Below are 23,960 nucleotides of genomic sequence, written 5' to 3' on the forward strand. Positions count from 1 at the left end.
GAATGAAGCCGACAACAATGTAAACAAAACACAGATCAACTTTTGCCAACATCACCAAAGGCTACTAGCCAAAATCCGCCAGCAATTTATACAGTTAAAAAATAGATCAAATACGATATTTCCAACAACACCGCATTACCTTTGCTTAATCGTGGAAACATTGCGCCATTAACAACACACTCTACCGTGCATCAACACGCGAGTTATCCTGACGGGCTCTAGTTCCATACACACAAGCCTTGCTGCATTCACTCAGTTAGAGAATATCTTCTTTATGTTATATGATTTCCACTTAACACAAAGATAATTTCTCCCAACAAGTAGATCGCTTGCTTGTGAAAAATCCCAATCATAGAAGGTTTACCATCATCCAGACATAATGTGGCAAGCTAGTTAAATACAGTGGAGTCTTCGTGAAGCGAACAACCTATAAAGACACCTCCACAAGACGAACAGTTTTATTTGTATTCCGAACGAATTCTTTAGAAACTCTCCCAGCGCAACCTGAATTTCCAGAGTAAACACCCGGTTAGGGCAAATTTCAGATCGAACGCTTTCAAAGAAGGTACACAAAAAATCATGCAAGTATTTGCTTTAGGAGGGTTTTACTGCACATCAACAAATTGAAGTTCATCTGCACACATCATTTTTTCGTACACGAATAGAAAACATGCGAATGAGGATGATAATTTGTTGAAAAATAATTTCAAAAGAAATATAAACAAAAACATCAAATACAGGAGCGTTTGGTGAAGAGTGTAATAACATCGTCACTACATAAGACGTCACTATATAAGACGTCACTACATAAGACGTCACTATATAAGACGTCACTACATAAGACGTCACCATATAAGACGTCACTACATAAGACGCTACTATATAAGACGTCACTAATAAGACGTCACTATATAAGACGTCACTACATAAGACGTCACTACATAAGACGTCACCATATAAGACGTCACTACATAAGACGCTACTATATAAGACGTCACTAATAAGACGTCACTACATAAGATGTCATCAGCTTTGCATTAGTTTCTACTGCTGCTCTTGTTGACATGAATTCATATAAGATTTTAACTGATCAATTCTCGCTTCTGTTTTCGCGATTTTTTCGTTAAAATTTTCTGGTGACGTATCTCCGTCGTTATACAAATCCAAGATTGCCTATAAGATGAAAAAAAAAAATTGTTGAAATTGAATTCCACATCTACACCGACATTAGCTACATCTTTTTTTATAATAATTCGGTCTCATGTTTCTTAGTTTACAGGGGATTTTAAGAAAACTTACAGAGTCAGATGCCAGTTTTGTACCTTTAAAATCCTTTTCAGCAAGAGGCCTGTCATTATTTTGTTAGTAAGCAGCTATAAGTACCTATAAACTCAGCCTCCAGTGCAGAAACACTGTTAAAGAAAAAAAGACACGTGCAATTAGACATTTAAATTTGTAGGCGTCTGCTTCATTTGGAGCTGGTTACTTTTATTAATTTTAGCAGTCGAGTTTTTGCGATATCTTTGACTCGTTCCAGTAATGGCAGAAAAATATTTTAAATTTGTCGATCGGGTTCAGGATTTTTGGGCAATCGAGTTACGAGTTAACTAAAATTTCGAGGCGTGTGGAGGAACACCAGCACGAAAATCGTTCGCTGTAGCAAAATCGAATGAAAATGAAGCCTAAACAAGTCTTAGTGGTAAAATATTTTAATATCTGTATCTGCTAAAAATATATATAACAAACAAAACAAAAGACTCGCTTACCTTTTTAATTTCACCAAGGTAAACACCACCTTTAATAGCAGGGAAGTTAGGTAAGTGAGACCTTTTATAAGCATCAATCCCATTCGAATGTAGACTGCTAACGTATTCTTCAATCGACGCTTCTTTCTGTTTCTTTAAAATATAATCCATTTGATTCTTAAAAGCTGTCAAACCTTTTTTCTGACCTTCTATGTAAATCGCCTCGGATTTGGTGTTCCAGTCTTGCAAGCCTGTAATAAAGACGAAGAAATAAGAATGTTTGTACTGTCGGAGTTATTTTTTAAAACAGTCATATTATCGTAAACAAATCCCACTGACGCTTAAGCTTCGTTACGAAAATTTACGACATTACGGGCTGGCGTAAAAAAACGTACATCAGGGTGTTGGATTTTCAAAAAGAATTTTTTGAGAGGCGTAACTGTAAAAAAACAATTTAGAGTTTGTTAATAAAAAAAGGAATATGCACATCAATTTTCAGGCAGGCAGGCAGGCAGGCAGGCAGGCAGGCAGGCAGGCAGGCAGGCAGAAAGACAGACAGACAGACAGACAGACAGACAGACAGACAGACAGACAGACAGACAGACAGACAGACAGACAGACAGACAGACAGACAAACAAACAAACAAACAAACAAACAAACAAACAAACAAACAAACAAACAAACAAACAAGAAAACAAAGAAAAAACAGTTTATGTTAGTGATAGCATTAACTTACCATGACGAATTTTATTGTACCAGAAAAACAAATCTTCAATGTCAGCAACAGAAAGATTTCTCGTGTTTTCTAGGATGCAAAAAGAACAGAATATATTCAGTCAAAAATGTAGCGCAGTCCTCCAATTGTCTCAATTCTGGTATAACTAGCAAGTTGAATTGAGGCATCAGTTTTACTTATATATACAAGTTATATTTTTATAGATATTGGTAAAAGTCATAAATTAAAAGAACTTCATCCCACGCATTCGGCAAATCTTTAACGACGAAATAACATTCCAACACAAGAAGTTACCTATATCGTTAATGTTTTTTCTAATGTCTGTTAAATCTTTTAAGTAAGACTTTTTCGTTGCCAAATACATTTGACGTTGATATTCCGACGATATTGCAAATTGTTTCATCCCTTGCGTAAGTTTGTCGTATTTGTCGACGACACGACGCATTTGTTGACACGAGTCTAAAGCTATAAAGAAATAGAAAAAAACATCAAAGTCAGGTCTACTAAACAACACATTACGAAAAAGTATCTCCTTCCTCGGTCAATCAAGTCGAAGGATTATGTCATATTAACTTTAACTTCTTCGTTTGTCTCGTAAGAAAGAATCACACATAACAACCAAAGGTTTTCATTGATAAAATATTAAGAAAAAGTTACATTCTAGCTTCAAAGGGCTTTGTATCCAAATATATTGCTAAAGAAATCAAAAAATTACTGCTTATACGAATTATGAGTTTTGAAATAGTTAGGACACATAAAAGTTTGCATATTTTGTTTATGTTTAAGACTCATAAGTGAAAAAACGGCTTTACTAATTCTTCACCCGTTGAATACGTTTTTGTATAGTTGATTCCTATAACTAGAGGGTCCTTAAGCCTGTACGTAACCTAGAACGTCCTTAATAAACTCTTAAATCAGTAGTATTACCCAACACAAAGCGTCCTTACATCTCACTTCAGCCAATTGCTCTCTTTCTTCAACGTTACCAGAAAATAAGGGAACACTGTTCATTTGATAATTGAAATTCAGAAGTAAATTCCACGGCGAAGCAGACCGATAGGCGAACATGCTTTCTGCATTCATGTGATCGTACACGATGGGTTCTTCTATCACTGAACGGTAATACGTATCTTCCTTTGTTGATACCACTGTTCGCGTACCTTTACCCTAAAATAAATATCACATGTACAGAGTTTTGACCAATCAGTTGCTTACAAATTTCCTTTTTTTAATGGTAACACATGGTGTATTTTAAAAAGGAAAGTCAATATTAGGTAATTTTTGCGAGAAACATGTTTACATCTGATAGCAATAAAATTCCATAGCCTTTAGTAAAATTCCTTCTTTTGGCCTAACTCTGTAGATACCCCGGAAAGATAGTGATTTAACCTAGCGACAAACCTCCACATCTTTTCTTGGATAGGACCTTCCAGCAATCACGTCATCAACTTTATTTTGGATAATGTTTTTCTGCAAATCTAACTCTTTCTGTTGTTGCTGCATATCATTTAACGAGCCTGTAAGGAGATGAACAAAATATAAATTCATTGGTTGTAGTATAAGCAATGGAAGCGAATCCGCCAGACAGTTAAACGAACATTCACACAACTAAACCTCCCAATTTAGAACATGAATGAACTCAAGGTTTTCTTACCAGAAAATCTTTATATATTTTAATTGCTGTGTAGGACGTTTTCCATACTCCTTCTGATTATTTTTTTTATTATTATTGAAATTATTTACCCAGGATAGTCTCTTCCGTTCTTATTAGCACTGCTATCAACGAAAGTTCTGCGAAGGGGGTCCTAGTTCATTCAAAGCTTCCATTTGAGCTACATTCAACTAGACAAACGGCTAAGGTATCAATCCTGTTCTCATGCTGATCTCTAAGCAGAAAGGATAGATAGACAATTTTATAGTCTCTGGCATGATTCGGCTGCGGTTTAAACCCAAGATCTCCCGCACTGGAAACGAAAGCTCTACCACAAGGCTACCAATCGGTTAAACGAGACTTTTATTGCTTCGCTATTTTCCACGTTTTATTAAAACTTGTCACATTAAAATATCAAATGGTATTTTTTTAAAAACATTACAGTCAAAGCCCGCTCTAAAGAAATGTTATAAACGACTGTTTAACTTCAACCACGACTTTATTGGGGAAGACAAATATTTTAATACCTGCTGTGTCAATATTTAAAAAAGATTGTACGTCGAATGGTGACCAAAGAAAATAAAAATTACAAGAGCTTACCTGAAAAATCCTGCGTGATAGCATCATCCACAAACAGAAGCGGAAAACGTTGATTTATTGTTTTTTGTGAAATTCGTCGATGAATATTCAGATCGATTGGGAGGTTGTCCTTCCACTGAACAGGTGTCTTGAAAAGAGTTCCTTGAACTGTGACAAATGCTGAAGCTTTCCAGTACTAAATATGTATGACAAAACAAGACCATTAATTACCCAGTCGATGACAGCTGTAGCTGTCGAAACGTATCTTAAAATAAACTCTCTTGTTCATGACATGATAATATTTATATTATTTAATGGCAATGAATGGACAGATAAGCAATATTTTAAAAGCTATTTATTGGTGCTTTATCGCATCAACAGTCGTGAGGCGAAAATTAATATTTATAAGTATTGGGGTTTTAACGCTTTAAAAAGTGAATTTCAACTTCAAAATGGAACAAATCAGATCTATAAAATTCTGACTTCTGGTATCCGATTAGTTTTCCGTTAGAATAAGTACCATACGTTAAAATTTTCCGTTACAATACGTGCCAATTCAAACTGAAATTATTTCAACCTCACTTGCGGATGGGAACGAAAAAAAATTATGAAAACAAAAGAATAATTATGAAATTAGGCAATCGAGTGGAAGTATTATTTTTATCCCGTTATCTTAAGATCTGCTTTATTTTTAAAAGGAAACATCAGGTTGCCATTTTATAATTTAACATTTAAAGTATTTTGTTATCTGTTTCTTAGGAATACATATTAACCTTATTTAAATAACCACTGGTGCAAATCTTGTCCATCACGATGGAAGCATTTTTGTAAGTAATGGTGTTCCTCATCTCCAACATTGGTTTTAATGTTGCAGAAACAGTTTGTAGTAACGTTTTTGTGGATTCTTGCAAGGTGACATAATTCGTTAAATAATTATTTGCCATTGATATCAGTGAGGTGGCCATTTCTGATAAACCAATGATAGCCTATGATAAAAAAAACTTTGGATTTAAAATTGAACTGAAAAGTCTAAGTCATCTTTTCATTTGTAGGAGAGTTACATGAACTCTGTCAAATACACCTTACTGAAATTTCAGTATTTTTTTAACTTCAGAATTACTTATTTTTAGGAAGGCGTTCTCTAAAACTTCTTTCTAAACGAACTTCCTAAAGTGCCCTCTGACGAGCTAAAATAAACCTAATAAGTCCTAACGATCAATAATAATAACTGAGTAAGCCTTAACAAAGTAGATTTTTGTTCATGGTATCTAAAATAATGTCATCCTTATTCTCAGCAATACAAGATATACGCTACGAATTCGAATTTAAAACAAAGGATTCCTCTTCTTCGCTAAGTAATAGTTTTCTTTACATGGAATGTTGGCCCTTGCTTATAAAAGCATTTTTTCCCTTTTCCTTTTTCATATATTCCGAATTCACTTTTCGTTCATCAAATTGTATTATTTTGCATAAGCGCTCTCCAATTCTGTGACAGGCAATGGAGCACATTTACAGTATACAACCTAGGATGATAGACACAACTAACGCGCAACTATTTGATCAAAATGTTTTTTTATTTATTCATATGACACTGATAATGCCTGTCACGAAAAAATCTAATGAATTTTACAAAAAAATAATTAAAAAAAAAAATGTGAATAATATTTCCCTTTAAAATGCTGTTTATATGTTAAAATGCTCTATATGTATCAATCTGATGATGCATCAATCTAATTGTCTGCGCTAAAGATTAATTTAAAAAATAAGCCAATCAATATTTCACTTCAAAATGCTGTCTATTACAAAACAGCCAGCTGTTGTGCTCGTGATAAAATCCTTCTTTCAAAATTAGCTTTCATATAACCTGAGTGATATCGAGAAAGAAAAGTGCAGTAGCGAGTTATCTAATTTTATCTCGTTTTTCCTATAAATCACCTAGAATTACGCACAGTTGTTTGATTTAATTTATTGTTTTATATTTAACAAATGGTCACTAAACGAATATTCAAAAGTTTGCAGAAGGTCGTCAGAGGCAGCAGTATGAAGTCTGGGACTAGTACTAACTAAGTCTAGCTCACTAACCTAATGATGTTCAATCCATACTGGTAACGAAAAAGCAAATGTTACATACAGTATAAAAATTAGGATTCAAATCCTTACGTCAATACCGATACTGTCACCCCACAACACGATCTTTTTCCCCATCTTTTCAACCTCGCAACGTGCAATACATAAGATGTCTTTCACTTTCCACTTGCAGTTATCCCATCCAGGACATCCAACCCAATTTCCCCAAATTTTATAACATTGCGCATTCCAACCAAAGAATGGAACGCACACTAGAAACAAAGCATAAATTTCATGATGCTTATGCGAAGCTAATATTTTTATAATTCAATCACTTTAGACTGGAAAACAACAGGAAACATTTAGTCTGTCACATTCAAATCATTCTACTAGCATTTGTTTCGGCGGTTTCATTGGATATAGCTTTAAACGCTGTACAGGTAATAATCATCCTTAGTCACCAACATTGTAATGGCAACAAGAACTACATACCATCTCCACATTCGCTATCGCATGTTTTCTTCAGCTCCTGCTTCGAATCTTTCATCTTTTCAATTCTTTCTTTCAACGAAAACAAATATATCTGCAGGTTGGATTTCCAAGTATCAACACGCTTTTTGGCGTCTTTGTAAGCTGAAAATTTATCGAAAATTTCATTAATATCCCAAACATATCAATACATCAACATTTTGGATTATTATTTACAAAACCGTGGATATATTATATTATTACAGCCACTACGGTAGTGTAATTATCATCGTTTGACTACAATGTCAACATCCACAAATGTAGCATGTTAGTCCTTAACTGACCCCTATTGTCACACAGTGGCAGGGAAGAAAGCTGCAGTATTATAGCTATGTATATTTGACAGGTCGTGTAGCAGTTAGTCGAATTCATCTATTAGGATAGACTTCCTAAGGACTTTACTTTTAAAAAAATTATGAATATTATTCATGATTGAATGCAGGAGAGTGTTGGGTTAAATTGTTTAGTTAACAGTTGTTAAGATGAAACTACTGCAATAAAATATACGAATTTAGGTGTGTACTTAAATGCGATTGGTTAATAAACAGTTCTTTTTGTCAACTTAAGTTTGCTTCTTGCAGATGGGGAAATTTGGAGGAGTCGTGGTGAAGCAACTAATTACACTATATAAAAAAACAAAGAAAAATCATTTAAATTTAATGAAGACTTCTCACCACTTTTATAAAAACAGGCTGAGAAAAAATCACTAATACAATCCAGAAAGAAAAAGTGATAAAATAAATACTTACCGAGCTCGATGGATTTAAATAATGCATCACTTTGTGTTTTAGTGTTTTCAGCATTATCTGAGAAAGTATTTAATGAGAACAAAATGTTGCCTTCAATAATCGTTTTGTCTTTCTGCTGCAAACAACCTTGAAACTATAATACATAACACAACCTTGAAACAATACACTTCTAAAATTAGATTTATGTTTAAACATTCATGTAGTTCTCTGGTATAGTTAATTAACTCAAATATGTTTCCTGCCTAACGATTTAACAGTAAATATCCAACACTTCATTGCTTCATTGCACATATTCCCATGCTTAAATGCTTATGTAAAGACAATATATTTTTTATGCGTTAGGAAATAGTCATTTTTTACAGAATCCATTTAGAACAATTAAAAATTACACTATACCTTTTCCGATGCATTATAGAACTACTTAAAATCAATAATATATATTTTCCTTTCAATAGTCTACAAACCTGAAATTCTGTTTTCAATATCTGTCCAAAGAATTTCGCTTTAAATGATAAATCCATTGAGAAAATGTCGTAGAAGTTTCCAGTAATATTAAACACCACGTGTTCAGAGAGGAAAAACATGTTCACATTGGACCCAGTTCCAACAGTGTGCAGATATCCTGATAACGATACCTAATAAAGAAAAAAAATAGTTTGTTTATATCTTTTCGTACTTATTTATTTTTGTTTAGTATATTTGTTTTGCTTTTTTTGTTGTTTTTATATATGCGTTTTGGAAAGAGAAGCAGGCTTGCTTCCTTCAAAATTTAATTAAGAAGTAACGGCTTAGTGGTTAAACATTGTGCTCAAGAACAAGGGGTTCCTAGTTCAAACCCCACTAAACGTCAAATGTAAACGTCTCCTTTAAATGTCAGCTTGATTCGTCTTATGATGGCTTTGGTCATGTTTCTGGTGAAAACGACGGCTAGTTGGGGAGACCTAACTAACTCCTTTCAGTGTGATTTCAGAGAGTGGCTAGGGAAAAACCCAATCGTATCACAGTAGTAAGGCAATATGCAAAATAATACTTACATTAGTTTCAAGGCTTGAAAAAATTATATTTAACACTGGTCCCTTGTTCGGTGACGTTTTAGAATATCGAACTTGAACAAGACCGGACATGATGTCCAAGGGTATCATCTGTATTGAACATGTTATTTTTTCATCTTTTAGCTTACAATTTATTGGAAGAAAGAATTCCAGAACACGAACGTTGGATATAATATTGAATCCACTGTCAATATGTATTCCATTTGTTTTTAAGTTGAATCCTGCAGAGAAAGATCACATTTAAAAGGCTAATTTATTGTTTATACAACATTGAGGATAAAAGGAAGAACACAAAGAGTTAGGTTACATGTTAACAGCTTATACTTAGCTGAGGTAAAAATCTCCCCAAATTAAGTTATTTTATATTTACTTATAAGTCTAATTTCTCTTTTCGTCGGAAAGTTTTCTAGGCAGTGGATGAAAATTTAAATCATTTAAAAATATTCATTAATAAAAGGTATCTTAATTAATGCAATAAACTTCCATTTCTATTCCATCCCTCTCGCCAAATCAAATTCAACAAAAACTTAAATAGAGCTACCTTAATAACAGAATTTTTTTCGAATTAAATTTCGCGTTTGCGAAGGGAAAGTATTAAAGTCGTTTTGTGGTAAAATAAAAATCAAGTTCCAGTTTTTTTTAAAATGGATCAAAAAATTGTTTTTATCAGAACTAAGTTATAAAAAATAGATCTATTTTCGATTCAAATTTCGTAGTTTCGTGTCCTACCTAAATTCAACAGGATTTTAATTTAACGATTTCACTAAAAGAAATGGCAAACTGCAAAATATTCTTTTTATTTTCTAATCCATTGTTCTGTTGAGCCGTTGTTTTGTCCATTCCTCTAACTAACGAAAAACATGACAACACTCTCACCTTCTTCATTTGTCGTAAACGTAAGCCTAGCTCCATTTGGAAATGTTGCACCTGTAACCAACTTTTGTGCTTTAGCACTTTCATAGTCAAAGGCATCTGCGAGTTTTTGAAAATCAAATCCATTAAACTCTCCAATTAAATAATTATTTGATGGATTCCTCGAGTCGAAATAGAATGTGCCTTTTAATTGCAAAACACTATCTAGCTTCTTGTTCGTTTTGTCTTTCCCAAGGAAGATGGTTGTACTAATAGCTAAAATCAGTTTATCTCAGGATTAATTAATCTATAATAACTTTTCATTTGTTTTTCAACAGACCCAATATCTGTAAAACCATAAAATTAGTATTTATGTAACAAGAAAATTTTTAAAATATTATAGATATTATTATGTCATGAACAAGCGAGTTTATTCTAGGCTACGTTTCGACAGCCACAGCTGTATCGACGGGCAACGACTCATTTTAGCTATTTATTAAAGAAATCAAAGAAAACTATTGCGATTTTAACACTTGTGTTGAGAAGAATCTATCAATCTTAAACAAGTGAACCAAAAAAAAACAAAACAATTGTTTTCGTTATAAGCACACAAAATAAACAAGAAAGTCAGGCGACTAAACAACTATGGAACAACTGTACTAAAAATCATCGCCTTAATGTCTCTTCGAGTGAAGATAAAATAAAACAAAACAAAGGGCTCTCATGAAGAAAGTAAACCCTAAAGTCACTTGCAGATCACAACATAAATTTCAGTTTTTAAAAAAAAGGCATTTAAAATTTGTCCAAAAGGCCCTCTTACTAAACAAAAGCAAAATAACACAGAGTTTGCGAAACTCTGAATACACTGATGTACGAAATAAATTGCATTTTTTTGTTCTACGAAAAAAAAAACAAAGAAAAAGTAATACACAGTGTAATTTGTGGTTGTAAAAAACAAATTTGATACTTAAAATTTTACTCCCTGTATAGAAACCATACATTCTTATGCATACCTTTTAATGTTTACAAAATATGCAGCAACAAGAATTATATAAACCTACCAACAAATGCCAATGTATCTTTGTCGCCTTCTAAGCTTGACCGAAGTAGAACATCAGCAAAAGCTATGTACCTTAGACCATAACCAGCTGGGTTTAAGCTAAATGTAGCAGTACTTGAGGGTAAGGAGGTGATCTGAAGCTTACCACTAGATAATTCATATAACTGCCCTACAAAACAATAACCAAAGTAAGAAATTGAAAATTGTTGACTTTATACAGGTCACAAAATATTTCATAGTACTACAAAGCTATGTGCATACAAATATCTTTGCGGAGATTACTATTATTTTTCGTATGATAAAACGATGAAAATGATTCTGTTTAACACATTGAACTTGCAACATAAAATCCATATCTTTCTTAACTAAAGCGACAATATCTCTACAAGTCTGTTTAACCAGCAAAAAACTTCACCTATCTTCTTCAATACACCTCTCTCAAATACATGCCTTTTTCTCTTGAGTACCATATATTGTGACTAACATTACTACACCCTTCATTACATGGTGCTATGGTTGAGTGTGTGCTTCCAGTGCGGAAGGTCTTAGGTTCAAACCCCGGTCGATTCATGCCAGAGACTAAGAAAGTGTGAATCTATCCTTTCTGCTTAATGCTCAACATGAGTAGTCTTGAGCGATTGCTGTGCTTTTGTAGCTCAAATGGGAGCTTTAAATGCACTAGGACCCCTTTACAGGATCTCTTGATAGCAGTACCAATAGGAACTGAAGAGGCTACCCTGGGTAAATAATTTCAATAATAATGATTCTTGATAGAGTAAATAATTATTGCACAATTGCTTCATAAATATATCCAACCACTACATTTAAGAAATTGAAAGAAAAAAAGATTGGGGGAAAATAACTAGAAATCTTTTCTGAACAAAATTTATTACATTGTTAGTGTAACAGAAGAGACATTATTTATATATAGATTTAATGACACATGAGTATATTTATACTCACAAATTCATATATTCCGAAAACTGAGATTATAGGCATAATATATTCCTTCAAAATCAACTAGGAAAATTCTAACATGACATGTAACATGACATTCTCACCTCTGATAGTTATTGGATATGGATCCTTTACAGTAACATCCATAATGATTCGAACACCAGAACGAACAGTATTTACTTCATCATAATCAACGATTAGTTCAGAAGATTCTATTTTCACATTATCATTAATAGCAAAATACTCCAGAAGATGTAATTTAGCAGCTAAATTCACTTTGGTTTGTGACAAAAATCCTGCAATGAAAAGTAAAACAAATTTTTTCTTGCCAAAAATGTTACAAGGTAAAGATGGGCGTTCTTCTCCATTAGAATAGATTAACATAGATGTTTATATTGTGATTAAAAAAGTCACAGCAACATCACATACCAGTTAAAACAATGCGAGCATCATCTGTCATTCGTTTTTTCAACCAGCGACACAATTCGTTTTTCTTACAGTTCTCAGGAATACTCATCGAACAAGATATGCTTACTCCTGCAAAAATTGAAAAATTCTTTAGAAACTGTAACTTCTTTACATAGCCACTAACAGAAATCAGTCACATCACTCAGTCATTATTCAGATACTCTATACCAATTTCCTGTTAGGATGATGTATTTACATACATCATCACGCATACAGGAACATGTCACTAAAAATGTGTGCCTTGGGCAAAAATTTTTATTCTCATTACTAAAACTTGTTGAAAAAAAAGGTGGTGAAATTATATAAAACTCCTTTTTTTCTTCTTCTATGCAATGATAATGACCTATGGTAGATGGGTTTTCAATCATTAAATACCAGAACAGAATTCAATGATAAACTATACCTCTTCGAATTTTGATGTTTGCCATGTCATCTGGAGGAAATATTAATTTAGTGCTAGTAAATTCTTCATCCCAGTTGTCAGGAACGAACTCTGTTGAAATATTTAAAAAATAACATGATAGTCTTTCAAGAAGTAAAAATACGCTGCTCACAAAATTTTTCATAAAAAATAATTCTCACTTTACTCAAATTTGCAAAAAAGAACACAGTGAAAAAGAAACTTTCAGAATTTTTTTTCTGCGGGAACAAGACAAAGCATAACTGGTAATTGTGAAAAAGTAATACTTTTATTAAAACTCAGACCACAGCTTACGTTTATTTGTGCAGTACACTAGCTTTTTTTGCCAATGAGATACTACTATGTTAAGAAAGCAGGAAATCAGAAAGCATTTTTTATGTTGGCAAAGAATTGTTAAAGTTATAAAATTGGATTGAAAAGACTGGGTTATTGCTTATTAGCATGGGTGCACTTATTAAAATAGTTCATGGTAACCCGTTTTAGTTGTTAGCTGTCATGTTTAAGTAGCTAAGTCAGTTTCATCACCTCTGAATTTGTGTTGTTTAAAAATTTCATTTAAACTGAAACGAGGACAATTAAACTCTATCTTACCATTCATTTCACCTTTCTCAGTTTTATTTTCACTTTCTTGGATATTTCTGGAGATAAATTGTCTTTTTGTGTTGTCTTCAACAGTAGTCATTAGTGTAGCAATAACTGATCTTCGGTGTGACTTATTCTCATCAGTCTACACAAAACATTATTAGAATATTTATATACAAAAATTATTGTATTTATATTGGTAATACATAGCCAAAATTTAAACTTTTTACCTTTTCCTTTCGCATTGTTTTTTGTTGAAGGGGTAGATCTTTGTCGGTATTGCTGAGTAGAATAACTAAAATAGTGAAAACAATGTAAAATTTTGCAGGAAACACGAAATTAAAACTTATTTTTTGCATTTAAATACCATCTTAAATAACATACTCACCTACTGCCATATTGCGAAGCCAAGATGCTGAAATAGTGGTTTTGCCATATATATTTTCCAAAACATCACTTAGGCGCTGGTTAACAGCAGTAATACCAATAACTAAGCTGTACTTTTCTTCTTTTGGTGCAACCATTGTATCATCTTTGGCATTTCTTCTACCTCTTTCATGCGCTTTATGAACAGTTGTTCTGTTGATTCGTGAGGCATGGGATCTTTTTTCATGCACAACATTATCATGAATGTGACGCAAGTGAGACTTTTTAAGATTACTAAAAATGCTGTTTAATTCTTCGTTTACATTCAATGGTGAGCTGTCACTATTTAATGCTTCCAAGTTTGTACTATGAGTGTCTGTCAATGAACTTGCATCTTCACTATTAAATCTAGCAACTTCATCAGCAAAATCTGTTTGATCCTTGTCCATGTTGAGTGCTGATTGTTTTTCAAATTCCTTTGTGATTGATCCAACATTTACTTTCTCTACTGAAGCATCTTCAGTATTGTTTGTTTTTGTTTTCAGCTTGGAACTGTGATCCTCTGTACTAGACATACCAGATGATGTGTCTTCAATATAGTCATAATCGCCAAGTTCATCGCCTTTTGACAAGTCTGTAGTGTTATGATCATCAGACAGATTTAAAAACGACGGCCGAAAAAAGAAATGCGAGTCACTATCATCTTTGCCTTTTGCTGTCTTCTTCAATGATTTAAGATGATCTTCTGTTTTATTTGTCAATGGCACAGCAGTTTCCTTCGCTTTGTTTACTTTTTGTAAATTTGAAGATCCCACAAGATCAAATGAAAATAAATCATTTTGAAATTCTTGATCTACTTTATTGTCTGATAATGTTTTGCTATTCTGTGTCGCTTTAGTGTCTGGTAATTTTTTAAAATCTTGTGCCAACTTAATATCAGAAGTCTCCTTGCCATCATGAAAAACCTTACTGTCTGACAGTTCTCTATCATCTTGTGATCTTATATTACCCAACCCTTCTTTGCTCTCCTTTAAAAAAGCTTTAATGGGGTTACTTAGACTACTTTTTTCTTTTTCCTTTTCCTTTTCACGATTTTTATTCTTATTCAACAGTTTGGTTACGTACACATTTGTTTCTGGTTTCCATGCCACACCTGCTAATTGCAGATTGGACCCAAACAGGAAAGGGACACCAGAAATTCTAAATTTAATGAAAAACAACAATGTTACTATATTCAAGTTAAATCACTTGAATCCTTACACTGCATAAAACACCAACCTATAGCCACTTTTCTCTTCTGTAACCACTATCTCATCTGATCCAAAACTAGCCAATTCAGGAAAAGAATTTGAAAGCTGAAATTCATCTTTAGAGAACCCAAGTGTCAATAACATCTCTTGCAAATTCAAATTTTGAATTGTGGCTTTGATGGTTTTATCCACTTTATTATTTTGATATACTTCTAAAGAAATGTCAAAGTCTTGGCCAGATTTCTTGTTTATTGATGACTTTGAAGTTACAGACCATTCTTTTTCTCCTTTTACAATACGAACGTCAAATTCTTTGAATTCCAAAGCACCAGCAAAGAAACTATAGTCTTTTTGCACAGACATCCTTAGATCTATAATAAAACAATGCATTTTCTTTTCTTTCAATCGTAAGAAGCTTGCAGTAAAAGACAACGCCAGAAATGTGTAACCCAGTAACAGAACAGACAACACTTAAGGCATTGATTTCAAACTAGTAGTCCACAAAAGGTTAGCATACAACAAAAAATAACAGTAAGACTGGTTCATTTGTGTAAGCATTGATAGCTACAGTATGATGTAAAATAATTTTATACATACCATAACCAGATGTTTTTGGATCGTAATAAAAATGTGAAATGTTGATTTTTGAAGTTGAGGAAAAAATTTCATCAGGAAGAATTACATCGGTCTTTTTATCTGATGAGATGCAGTTTAAAAAGTTTTCAATCTTTGGATCCAATCCATTTGTCATTTTATACAGATATTTCCCTTCTGCTTTCACTTGAAGTTCAATAGATATAAAGGCAGGTATACCTGGAACAACAAAAAGGTTTTTGATGAGAAACATTTTTTTAAACTTTGCTATATCTACTCTTTTAATAACATTTCATTTTAAACTTGTTTATTGTAAGGACACTTTTCAAAGATTTTTGTTTATCATTATCTCTGCCTAATAACAGATTAAAGCGATGGTAATAAAAGACAAAACTCACCTGGACTAGTGTCTTTGCAAATCACTTTAAAATCAGCCTTTGGTATTTCCATCCTAGCAGTCAATCCAATTGGTAATAGCATTGGCTCAGGAGCAGCCAGGGTAATGTCATCACCCTCAGATAAACTTAGTGCCCACTCTAGTGAACCTATTTTCCCCACAATTGGAAATGAAGATTTATATTTTCCACCATAAGTCATTGATGTGAAAACATCGTCCATTGATTTTCCTACAAGCACACAAGTTTACAATATTCACAGGTAATTTGGTTGAACAGTGATTAACAAATTGCTGTATGTATGTAGATGCACACAGAAATTAATGAAATTTATATCCACCATACTGTACATGAAGAAAACATTTAAATTACATCGATATTTTGTTTCCTCTCACAATAATATCTCATTCAATGTATCTTAATATTATACATTTCACATATTTAATCTTGTAAATGAACTTTTTTCTCCTTGGAATATAGGACGGTTGAACCCGTGGAATTATCGATGGGTAACCGACTAGTTTGTTATAATTTCTTGTCTGTAAGTCTTATGTGATTGGTAAAAGATTATTGGAATGTTTAATTTTGTCTTATTTATTTACCTTATTTTTATGATTGGACCAACCCAATGCTCAATCAAAAACACTGCATCATGCACAACAAAGGACAAATAGCTTCAAGAGACAGTATTATAAGGTATATGTATATTTGCATACGTTGCTGCCAAAAAATGAATAATGAATAAAAAATCATTCTGGGCTTTTATTGGACCTCTTATGACAAAATTAGCTATTAATGCAAAATATGTTGTTGTGGCATGGGAAACAGATTTCTAAACTTTTATATTAAGAGGAAATATAAACGTACCTTTTCCTATATTAAAAACCAAAGCAAGCTTTGGATTCTCTCCACGCTTTTTATTGATAACTACAAATAAGTTTTCACGTCCAAAGGCTAAATTTTCATCAACAGCATCTGCATTGGCAACAATCTGCATTACTCCTTCACTTGTCAGCTTTCCAATGACTGTCGGATTCGAAAATGATATGCTTTTTATTTCATCAACTTTAAATATCTTTTTCTTTTTCAACAACTCAATATTTTCTACACTGGCTTTAAACGTTGAAGCTAATTCCTCAATTGTAACACTGCTTACATCAGTAATTTTTACATCAAATGCACTGCAATTGCAAAAAAATATTATAGTATTTAGCATTATATATCAATCATATATAAAGTATGTTTAACTGTAGGTTACCATTTACCTCTTTCCCAATTTCTTTTCCAATTCGATTGGAACCTGATCACCATTGATTTCAATCACACCAACCATAAGTAACTGTACTTTAGAAAATTCTTTCTCTCCTGTAAAACATAATAGTTTACTTAATAAAATGTGTCACAAAATACCTTCCTACATTAAGAATGGAAAAATTAGAATGAGTATAACAATTTTGCTGTTGGCAGAAATGGGATTTTTGGCATGAATTACATTTTTTAAATCAAACATTTTGCTAAATTCATCATGAATTCAATTTCATTAGTGATGAAAAATAGTATCAGTTTTCTTGAAAATTGAGTCACGTTTTGAAAATGACGGGGGCTGTAAAACGAAGTATATATCCAGTATGTCCATCAACCATTTTTCTTCATAAGCGTTGTTCTCTAAATTATCTTTTAATTTTCAAAGGAAAAACATTTTCTTGAAAGTGAAGGTTTGGAAAACTTTTTGTGTTCAGAAACAGAAAACAACATTGGTATTAATATAAAAAAGGATTTTCTAAAACAATGTATATAGGGCAAAATAAAAAGCATTTAAAAATTTCCATTTTTGTTTACAAAGTTCATTTTTTGATGTAATAGATACATATCGATAGTGTCGTTTTAATGAAATCACAAATCATATTGAAGCTAAATGTGCTGTGCCTTTTCGTATTACGTACTACTTTTTTATGTATATTATCAATTTATTTTATATGTGTGATATGTGTAAATATGCCTCATGGTCAACATATCAAAGTTACAGTCACCTGCTAGCTTTGCTGGTTTTAATTTTGTTGATCTACATACAAACTTTGAGTATAATGCGGAAAGCCTAATGCAACTATGATGTCATAACCATTGAAGTTTTAAATTGCTTTTATTCGACATAAGAGTGAAAATAGATAAAATAGATAAAAAAACAGCTTTTTACTATCGTCTCACCATACTTTATTTTAAAAAAAAAAAAAAAAAATTTTACCCTTGTTCCCGTTTAATTTTTACCTTTTCTCCTAATGTGGTGTCTTTTTTACATTTCTTACAGCAGGCCATTTTGTTACGACTAGAGGCTGTAGTTTCTGTTTACATCATTAAAAACACTTATAGGCTATATGGGTACAAATCTTTTTAGAACAATTTTGCATGATAATAATAAATAATAAATAACAAATAGCAATCTTGTCATTTTTTCTACATAAAAATTCTCTGCTTAAGATATGCAAAAGATACAATACAAATATTAAAATTAAAGGTATATTTTAGAAAATTCTGACTCACCTTGCTGAAATTCTAAGTTTTTTATTTTGATATCAGATACAGCAACATTTCCATCAGCAAAATGAATGGTATTGAGGGCTGATCCACTAAATTTGAATGTCTTCCTGGAGTAACTAAGTTGTTTGAAGTTCAAATTTTCTTCATCCAGTATACCTTTTGTCAGCTTTTTGAGATTCAAGCCAATAGATGATGGAATTGAACGCCTGGCTGCTGAACTTTCGGATTTTTCTGTATATATAAAGAGGAGAGAATATAAGAGGAATTTAGTAAAAATAGATCTAACAAACAACAGATTCAATAAAAGAAAGAATTTAAAAAAGAAAATTTTTAGACAATTCACCAATTTTATCAAGTTTGAGATTGATCTCATTCAGTCAAAAGTTAAAAGCACGTTAGTTATAGTAAACATTGAATACAAAACTTTAGAGTATGTTGCAGAGAAGGTTTAGGATCTAAAAGAAAACTTTAATTCAGGCTGTGATACATAAGGTGCTATATTTTGCAGTTTCTACTTTATACCTTTTTAATTATCCATTCTTGTGATGACGAAATTAGTATTTATTCTCAAAGAATAATCTGCAATTTGATGGGATTTGACGGGAACGTTAGGTGAAGTGAGCTTCTTGTTAGTTTATTTCTTTCACAAAGAATTTGGTGCATATTATGACCAGGAAAAGGGGCAACCAAATAGGGTTAAATGAATATGGTATATATAAATCAGAAGGTATCACTCTAATATTAGTTGAAAGCCTGCACAATGTGCAAAACTAGCATTCATTCTGGGCCACTCAAACATTAGAACGAAAAGAAATTACTATTGGAAACTTAAACACAGAAACTCTCTGTTAGAGCCTCCTGGTCCATTTCTAAAATGTATGTGGTAATTAAATTTTTTTTAAAAAAGGTAAACAGGTATATAATGGAAGGTGTATAATCAAGTGACGAAGAAGGATGTATGTTTTTTACCAATTTTATTTTGTTCATATACATAGGTTATATGGAGCAAGATGATTCTATGAAATTTTTTGTATTATTCAGGGGAAGTGATGGTTGACAAACTGAAATATACAATGTCAAAAAAAAAAAAATTAAAATGACTAAGGCACAGTTGAGGTATGGTTGCTATCTTTAACCAAACTTTAGGCATATATAAGATTGGCTGCTAGATTACGAAAAACAAACTTTGGTATAGCTACAAAAAAATCATTTTAAAGTGTTTTTTTCAACCTGCTAAAATGTGTTAACTCCTACTGCAGGGTGTAAAATTTTCAAATAATTGATTACTTGTGTATAATAAAGGGTAAAGTTTGCCTTTAACTTCAGAATAAGAAACATGTGAACAAAAGTTCAAAATGTGTGAACATAGAAAGCAATATATCAAAAGAAATGATATTTTTTTCTCGGTTTCTCCAACTTCTTTGATTTATTTTGATAATTTTTAATTCATAAATTTTAACAAAATACTTTAGAATAAGATATTAGAATAAAAAAGGGGTTAATACAACCAATCCGTAACATTGATTACTCTTCATAAAACAATCATCCAATGTGGTTACATCTTTTGTGTCTAGTAACTCACAGAAGACAAAATTTTCTAATTTTGCTGGGGCAATTTAGCTAACACCTGCAATCAAACAAGATCGCATTACATCCACATAAAAAACACATCGTGGTCGCAGCGCTAATTAATCTATCAGTTCTTTTTCTCATTTTTAGCATTCTTTTCCCCACAAACTAAGTTTGTTTTTATCTAGCATAATTTTAAAAATGGCGTATGTACTGCAAATGGGATTAGTCATACAATAGCTGTAAATCAATCATCAAAACAGCGGCAACATATTTCAGTGTTTGAACCTTTTAAAATATGATAACCAAGGTTGTTTTTACATGGGTTTAGGAACGTTTGCTTCTTTAATTGTGTTTTGTTAACCCTGTAATAATATGCCAGGGTAAAATCCAAATTGAAATAAAATCCCTGGAAAAGCACAAAAATGCCTTAAGAAACTAAGTAAGTAAAAAAAATATTTGCCAGTTAACTAGCGAAGACATACGAGCAGCTAATAATTTTTAAAAATAGATAAGGCAGGAGACCATCCTATAGTCGTTGGCTACAGGCCAGAATACACGGTAAGTTTAAACAGACCGTTTAAATGTAAGATAAAAAAACTTAATGTGTAAACAGGAAAGATGTATATACAACTTTTTTTGGTTTTATAAGTTTTTTTAAAAGTTGCACATGTTCAACTTTTGCTAAGTTTTTTCTATTGAAATTAACAGAATGATTAATGAGCTATTGTTTAAACAACAGATTGAGCATATTTTTTAGGTTTCTAATTACAACCAATGGTAGCCAACTTTTTTTCTTCTACGATTATCCCTTCTGCTGCTATAGCAATAACCGCATATATACGTGTTTTTTATAAGGTATTTATTGTAAAAAAAAAATTTTTTAGAAAGCTTATATATACGTTTTAACTTAATGTGTAGACAGGTGTTTTACCTGCAACTAAACTTTTTTTTACAACTAAACGGTCCGTTTAAACTTATTGTGTATTTCAGCCTTAACATAAGAGAATGGCCACAAACAAGAAACCCCATTCTTTAGGGTATTTCTCATCCGGGGTCTGTCCACGCCCTTGTGGAGAAACCCTTTCTAAAGTGTTAATTTTTGATACATGTGGAAAAAATGATCGATAAAAAAATAAAAATGTCACGGAAAATTTCCACCCACCCATTTAGCGTCATTTTAAAGCTAACTTTAAAAAAATAATGCGTGTAGCTATACCCTTATATCGCAAACACCTAGCTAAAGAAATTCATGCAATTCTAATAAACATATATATAAATTAAAACACATTTAGCTAGCTAGCTAATACACAAAATGTTAAAGAATATTAAGAACAGTATTTAAACCCACCTTCGTCATCTGCTTCATTAATAAATTGTGCAAATGAAGCACCTTCATCGCATTCAGCAATGAGATGGATTGTTTCTGCCACATTTCTAGTTACCAGAGGGCATCCTTCAAGTTTACTGCTAGCATAAAGATCTGCTAAAAGTATATCTAAAATAAAATAAATTTATTATAATAAAAGTAACGAAAAAAAATAGATCAGCTAGTAACCGTCAAGAACACACGTGCTATAAACCGCCACCATATTTGTTTACAACTTTATAATAAAACCGGGAACAATATTTCACCCGCACAAAACTCCGCCCCAAAACCTTAATAATCCATGCAGCAACCTTGATCCCGGGGCTTTTTTTTCTCTTTTCGATATAGGAACAAAAGCCCTAGGATCGAGGTTTACCATGGAGGTAAAAATAAAGAAGAACATTTGTAAACCTCTTGAAGATGCGAATAATATCTGTCATGGCATGTCTGATTGAGACTTTGTTATTGTAGTACCTAAGTTAATTAAGCCCGCCCTCACCCGACCCTCCATCTCTCATCTCAAGAAATCCTTTTTCGTAATACGCAACCTTTAGATTAATCTCTTTACGAGGGATCTTCTTTCACTTTTTAACTTCTTCTCAGGGACGAGGTTGACTTTTTAAAATAAGCTCATGGAGAACAGCCTGACCTGCTTGCCCCCTACCTCCTCCGTTTTTATTTCCGGCGAGTTCTGGCCACCACTTTTTACATAAAATCTCCGACAAAGTTATTATTCCATTATTGTTAATTCCAGAAACAGACACAAATATAAAAACATGTCATTTAAGTGACCCTGAGAACGAGATTGGTTTTTGACTATTTTCTTCCCTGTATATATTTTTTTAACTTACTCTGTGTTATACTTCGTCTCGTAAAAGTATATTCCATTGTACCTCCTGTTCAAAGCAAAAGCAAATCTGTCTCGACCAAAAAGAAGAATATAGTAAGGCTAATATCTTTGAATAGCGCTAATTTCTACCTCAAATCACCCCCACTACCCAACTTCGTTCCCAAAGCAAAAAAGGCTCTCTGGGGACAAGGTTTAGTCCTGCGAAATAAGCCCGGAGGACTTGCCAATCAAATTAAGTAAAAATGTCAGATTGTTTTTTCCAAAACTCGCAAGCTCTCTGGCAGGGATTAAATTTAACTCAGCAGACTTTTCAAATAACTTTTTTTTAAGAAACTGTTGAATAAAACAAACAAAAAAGTCGGACGAACCTTTTCGGAATAATAAGTTATGCTGAATAAAATCAGAATAGACGGTTACACCACCAAACAGGATAATAAAAAGGTAGAAAACTGACATTTCTTTAAATCTTACAACCACATGTTTTTCTTGCTTAGCAATTCTCTCAAAACATGGTTAATGAAGTGCATAAGGACATGCTGTGATTTCGCTTTTACTGCAAAATAATTTTATACATAACATAAGCCTTGCTACTCACTTTAGAATGCTAATAGGTAGGTTGCGCCTCTTCCTAGGTTGTATTATATTACGTCTATAATAGTATAATTGAGTAGCTTTCTCAAGTTTTGTAATGTGTATATGGTCAACTTATTCTAGTCCCCAGAGCTCTTTGAGATTAAAACCTAGGTTTATCTCAAAGAACTCTGGGGTCGAGAATGTGGTGAACTGCGAAATTAATTCCATATTTCCTTTTCACTTTTTTGGCAACCATCTTGTATAGTCTTATAGCAAAGTGTAAAGAGGGTAAAATGTGTTACCATCAATGGTTATCGCTAAATTCTGTCTTTAAGCACGGACGCTTTAAAATAGTTAATAAAAACCTCTAGCCAACTCACATTGGCGGCGTTCGGTTTGTTTCAACGAATTTCCATTGAAAATATATACCAGTTGTATATACTAGCTGACAGATATACTAGTTGTTAGACCTTGGAAAAATCCACGGGTTCTCCCATCGTTTATATTGCGGTCATCTCGCACGCCGTACATATTCCAGGCATTGCTATTTCTAACACTCTGAGCGCAAAATAGCGATGTAGCTATTATTTTGAACAAAATACGGCTAATTATTATATAATAGCAATTCGTGCAAAACGAAACCATTAGCAGAAATTGGTAGCTGTTTTGATATTTGAGTTGTGCAAGAAAACCTCGAAATTATGCGTGTCTATTGACTATGAGGCCGCCAAGTTATTTCTATAAGAAGTACATATAGGAAAATATAAAAAAATAGATGGGAACGTACTTGTGACTGGACGCATATTTTGGTGGAAAAAATAAGTCAGAATTCAAACATCAATTGTCCTCCATTTTTATTTTACAACGCCTAGCAACTAAATACATCAAATTAGGAATAGTCAATGTTCATATTGCGCATAACATTTTGTATATGTGACGTCATTTCAGTGTTTGTCGAGTGTATAGCAATACGGTACATTCTTTTCAGCAGAACGTCGCATTTTTCTACAA

At 32.6% G+C, this 23,960-nt stretch overlaps 2 protein-coding genes across 3 annotated transcripts in view; both read right to left on the reverse strand.

Moving 5' to 3' along the window:
• Window positions 1-679: 679 nt before the first annotated feature.
• On the reverse strand, window positions 680-23,877 carry LOC130622346 (uncharacterized). 2 transcript variants are annotated; one of them, XM_057437805.1, is made up of 29 exons: window positions 23,737-23,877; window positions 21,509-21,655; window positions 18,592-18,819; window positions 17,319-17,418; window positions 16,921-17,234; window positions 16,057-16,284; window positions 15,662-15,877; window positions 15,093-15,435; window positions 13,837-15,014; window positions 13,679-13,743; window positions 13,458-13,593; window positions 12,849-12,938; window positions 12,407-12,514; window positions 12,082-12,273; window positions 11,022-11,189; window positions 9,985-10,236; window positions 9,091-9,329; window positions 8,521-8,691; window positions 8,057-8,189; window positions 7,272-7,412; window positions 6,873-7,051; window positions 5,486-5,698; window positions 4,734-4,908; window positions 3,884-3,999; window positions 3,430-3,649; window positions 2,777-2,947; window positions 2,483-2,551; window positions 1,767-1,996; window positions 680-1,173 (listed from the first exon to the last, which is right to left on the reverse strand). In XM_057437805.1, the coding sequence occupies exons 1-29, from the start codon at window positions 23,750-23,752 to the stop codon at window positions 1,045-1,047; spliced, it is 5,967 nt and encodes a 1,988-aa protein (XP_057293788.1). In that variant the 5' UTR covers window positions 23,753-23,877; the 3' UTR covers window positions 680-1,044. The 2 variants fall into 2 exon arrangements, with proteins under 2 accessions (XP_057293788.1, XP_057293787.1); XM_057437804.1 differs by lacking the exon at window positions 23,737-23,877 and adding an exon at window positions 22,745-23,324.
• LOC130622345 (integrator complex subunit 1-like) overlaps window positions 23,779-23,960 on the reverse strand; it is a 34,535-nt gene continuing 34,353 nt past the window's right edge. Inside the window, exon 43 of the mRNA XM_057437802.1 lies at window positions 23,779-23,954. Within this exon, the coding sequence (XP_057293785.1) occupies window positions 23,839-23,954 (116 nt within the window). The 3' untranslated portion in view covers window positions 23,779-23,838. The remainder of the gene's footprint in view (window positions 23,955-23,960) is intronic.

This window comes from Hydractinia symbiolongicarpus, chromosome 12 (assembly GCF_029227915.1).
Source record: "Hydractinia symbiolongicarpus strain clone_291-10 chromosome 12, HSymV2.1, whole genome shotgun sequence".
Lineage (NCBI taxonomy): Eukaryota > Metazoa > Cnidaria > Hydrozoa > Anthoathecata > Hydractiniidae > Hydractinia > Hydractinia symbiolongicarpus.

Bases quoted from the DNA above. Each gene is read 5' to 3' on its own strand.
- LOC130622346 (XM_057437804.1), bottom strand. From the start codon at position 22,832: ATGTCAGTTTTCTACCTTTTTATTATCCTGTTTGGTGGTGTAACCGTC. The intron at 9,330-9,984 runs GTGAGAGTGTTG...CTTTCTCTGCAG, and splicing joins GTTTACGACAAATGAAGAAG to GATTCAACTTAAAAACAAAT. The intron at 8,190-8,520 runs GTTTGTAGACTA...TATGTATTATAG, and splicing joins TATTGAAAACAGAATTTCAG to TTTCAAGGTTGTTTGCAGCA.